The 4245-nt window shown below is 58.0% G+C and overlaps 1 protein-coding gene across 2 annotated transcripts in view; it reads left to right on the forward strand.

Annotated features, from left to right (window-relative positions):
* Syt5 (synaptotagmin 5) overlaps positions 1-2689 on the forward strand; it is a 5855-nt gene extending 3166 nt beyond the window's left edge. For both annotated transcript variants that reach the window (XM_023707948.1, XM_004647683.2), the window contains exons 4-9: positions 299-418; positions 508-675; positions 994-1161; positions 1402-1519; positions 1688-1821; positions 2311-2689. In XM_023707948.1, the coding sequence (XP_023563716.1) occupies positions 299-418; positions 508-675; positions 994-1161; positions 1402-1519; positions 1688-1821; positions 2311-2511 (909 nt within the window). In that variant the 3' untranslated portion in view covers positions 2512-2689. The remainder of the gene's footprint in view (positions 1-298; positions 419-507; positions 676-993; positions 1162-1401; positions 1520-1687; positions 1822-2310) is intronic.
* The last annotated feature ends 1556 nt before the right edge of the window (positions 2690-4245 follow it).

The following is a 4245-nucleotide window of genomic DNA, read 5'->3' on the forward strand; positions in this document are numbered from 1 at the left end:
AAAAAAAAAAAAAAAAAAAAAAAAAGAAAAAGAAAAAAAAGAAAAGAAAAGAAAATGCTGTATGTACCACTATACCAATTCCCTGTCCATAACAGGCATCACTAATCAAATACTGACAAATGTCCTGCTGTAATGTGTAGCTCCTGCCCAGGGCAGACAAAAGTAATCAAATCCTGACTCTGCTTAGTTTCCAAGTGCTCAGGTATAGCTTGAAGGATGTGGGAACCTCCATGGCTTTGAACCTGGAGGATGCTGCTATCTGGATGACTTCACCTGGCTTTGCCCATGCCTCCTTAAGGTGCAGCCAGAAGTGGAGGAGCTGGAGCCTGTGCCAGCTGGGCCAGGGCATCAGGTGGCAGAGAAGCATGAACTAGGACGACTGCAGTACTCGCTGGACTATGACTTCCAGAGCGGTCAGGTGGGTGTGAGGAGGTGGCTGTTCCCCGGGGAAAGCTCTAGTGGGGAGGCGAAGATCAGTGTCCCTGCAACTGGGCCTGGCACTTGTAGCTGATGGTGGGTGTCCTGAGAGCGGAGGGACTGGCAGCCTTGGACCTGGGCGGCTCCTCGGACCCCTACGTGCGAGTCTACCTGCTGCCAGACAAGCGGAGAAGACACGAGACTAAGGTGCATCGGCAGACACTGAACCCGCACTTCGGGGAGACGTTCGCCTTCAAGGTGAGCGCTCGGGGCTCTGCGGCCGTCTCCCAGCCCTCCTGTTTTCCCTGGAGGAGACGCAGCTGAGGGCACCACCAGCCCTGGAGGCTGTTGCACTGGCCCTGAGCTGTCCCTGCAGCGCTACCCATCCCTAGACCCTTGGTGTTCCCACGAGGGCTCCGCTGATCCCACGGGTGGGCCCCCTGTTTCCCACTTGGGTTCCCTTGACCCTCACCACCCACGCAAACCTCTCACCGGAACCTACTCTATTCTATGCCCCCGCTCTGACTTTGCACCTTCCACCTTCTGCCTTGTATTTTCTCGGTGGCACCAACCCAGGTCCCCTATGTGGAGCTGGGGGGCAGAGTGCTGGTCATGGCGGTGTATGACTTTGACCGCTTCTCCCGCAACGATGCCATCGGGGAGGTGAGGGTCCCCATGAGCTCGGTGGACTTGGGACGGCCTGTGCAGGCCTGGCGGGAACTGCAGCCTGCGCCAAGGGAGGAGGTGAGCATGCACAGCCCCGCCCACCCCATCTGCGCCCCGCCCCCTCCCTAGTGGATGCCCCACCCATCGCTACCCTGAGCCAATCATATCTCCGCCAGCACTTGTGCCCAAGGCCAGTTCCTGGAGCTAGGTTGACACCTGGGTGCTTGAGTCTGGATCCTCCCATTGTGCAGAGGAAGAAGTGGGAGGGAGGGAGAGGACAGAACGAGCTCTGGTCATAGGTCCTGCTCTGTATTTCAGCTGGAGAAACTGGGGGACATCTGCTTCTCTCTCCGCTACGTCCCCACGGCAGGGAAGCTCACTGTCATCGTCCTGGAGGCTAAAAACCTGAAGAAGATGGACGTAGGGGGATTGTCAGGTTCGTGGAAGCAAGGCTCTGGCCAGGGACACGGGGCCCCTGGGGTAGAGGGAGCCCCAGGCCTCGGTGAGGGGATGCAGAGTCTGTCGGGCATTGAGAGAGTGAGAGTGCGGGGTGTCCCCGCGGCAGCCCAGACAAAGCCCCAGCTCCCCTCCTCTCCCCACCCAGATCCCTACGTCAAGGTCCACCTGCTGCAGGGTGGCAAAAAGGTGCGCAAGAAGAAAACCACCATCAAGAAGAACACGCTGAACCCCTACTACAACGAGGCCTTCAGCTTTGAGGTGCCCTGTGACCAAGTCCAGGTGAGCGGCTGCCCCTTCCCTCGGGCCCTCCAGTGGGGCTCAGAGGCCCAGCCCCTTGAGGAAAGGATCTTTTAAGCGCCGCTTTAGAAAACCACGTGTGGTGGGTGCCTTCAAAACAGTTTTTAAGAGAAAGAGGCCTCGAGGCCCCTCAGAGGACGAGGCCCATCCAGGCCTAGGGTTCGGCCCTGCGCCTCTGCACCCTGTGGATCTCTGACGACCGGGGGGTCCCGAGGGCCTGTTTCCTCAGCAAGCTGTGCGCAGGGTGGCTGTAGCTCCGCGCAGCGCTCTTGGCCGGCGTTCTTGGCCTTGGGTCTAAGCCTCATTCCCGGCAAAGAGCGAGCAATCTGTTTTGGGAGAAAGGAAACCTTGAGAGAGGCTTGGCGCTGCCGGCTCTGGCCCAGTCCTTCCGCAGAGCGCACCCTAGCAGCCCCTCTGCTGCCCTGTCGCTCCCTCCCTCCCTCACCTCTCCTCTCCCCTGACCCGGCCCAGAAGGTGCAAGTGGAGCTGACCGTGCTGGACTACGACAAGCTGGGCAAGAACGAGGCCATCGGCCGGGTGGCGGTCGGCACGGCCACCGGCGGGGCTGGCCTGCGGCACTGGGCGGACATGCTGGCCAACCCCCGGCGGCCCATCGCCCAGTGGCACTCGCTGCGGCCCCCTGACCACGTGAGGCCACCACCTGCACCCTAATCTCCACCCCAGGGCCATCCCTACCCTCCCCGCCCACCGCATGGCCCTGGCAACCTTGCCCGCACTCCAGCGCCCCAGAGGTCCCCGGACCCGGGATCTCCTCCTCGCTTGGACAGTCAGCCCTCCTGCCCCCCGCCCAGGCCCTCTCCCTCACAGCCCACACTGCTCCCATCAAATAAATGCTCTACAAGCTGGCCTGCCCGTGCCTGGATGGGGCAGGAGGGGCCCCTGGGAAGGAACCTCACGTCCCTGCCCGAGCTCACCAGGAGCCCCAAAGATGGCTACTCCTGCTGCACCCCGGCTCTTCCGACAGAGGTGCGCACAGCCTCTCAAATATCTAACAAAGGGCTCATGCTGTCTACCAGAACTCCCCCTCATTTGTGCCTCCCACCCCCACCACCCACATATACCGAAGCCTGATTTGCTTCTCAAGCCTTGTGGATTTTAGGCATGCACTTTACCACCAACCCAGCTCTGCATGAATCATATTTTAAGACAGCATCTCCTAAGTTGCCCAGGCTGGCCTTGAACTTGGACTCCTTCTGCCTCAGCCTCCTGAGAGCTACAGTTCCAGGCGCGCACATAGGATTTCATCTTCAGTTTTCCTTCCCTCCTTCCCTACTGTCTCCTTCTGTCCTTTTCTGCTCCTTTTTAAGGCAGGATCTCACTGTGCAGTTCAGGCTGGCCTTCGGCTCACTTATGGAGCCCAGGCTGGCCTCCAACTCACGGTGATCCTCCTGCCTCGGCCTTCTTCTAAGCGCTGGGATTGCAGGGGTGCAGGGGTTCACCACCACCCACAGCTCCTCTCCCGTTTCATGCTTTGGCCATCCACTCCGAAATCCCCGGGGCCTTCTGTGTTAGGGTCCAGTTGAGTGTCAGAGCGCCAGAGGAAATGCAAACCCAAACCCCACCCCATCGGCTCACCCTCATGGAGGAAACAGTGGGTTCCAGAGCCTTTGGCTTAAGCCCCAGGGTCTGGGAGGAAGGATGGAGACCCTGGAGGAAGCCGGCGGTTCCACACTCCCCTCAGTATTCTCTCCGCAAGGGTTGTTTTCCCATTTATTCCTGGACTGTTTCATTGCCCCCCGTCTGTCCCAGACAGGGTTCAGGGTGGTGGGAAGGTCTGTGCGTTGTGTCAAGCAGGGTAAGTAGGGAATAGGCTGCCCCACTCCTGAGTGCTGGGGGGACAGTGGGGTTCAGGCTCGACCTGAGCTTCCTGGGAACTGGTAGAAAAGGGATCCAGATCAGTCACGTTGATGATGTTTATGAGATTATAAAAAATTTCCCCAAAGGAATGTAGTGAGGTTTTTTGGGGTTTTTTTGGTGAGGGGATGGTATGAGGAAAGCACTATGGGTTGTTACTAGTACTGCTACTACTGCCAGTAGTCCTTGCTGCAAGCTGGCTGGGGTGTGGGTCCCTTTAATTCCTGCACTCAGGAAGCTGAGGCAGGAGGATTACCACGAATTTGAGACCACCTGCATCACATAGTAAAATCCTGTCTTAAAAAACAAAATAATCCTCATAATGACCTCATTAAAAAATACAATTATAGGCCTAGGCATGGTGGGACATGCCTGTAATCCCAGTACTTGGGAGGCTGAGGCAGGAGGATCATTGTGTGTGTGAGACCAGCCTGGGATGCAAAGTGAGCTCAAGGACAGCAGCACTGCTTAGCAAGACCCTGGGTCAAACACACACACACACACACACACACACACACACACACACACACA

Source organism: Octodon degus, unplaced genomic scaffold (genome assembly GCF_000260255.1).
Source record: "Octodon degus isolate 3935 unplaced genomic scaffold, OctDeg1.0 scaffold00320, whole genome shotgun sequence".
In the NCBI taxonomy this organism is placed as follows: Eukaryota; Metazoa; Chordata; class Mammalia; order Rodentia; family Octodontidae; genus Octodon; species Octodon degus.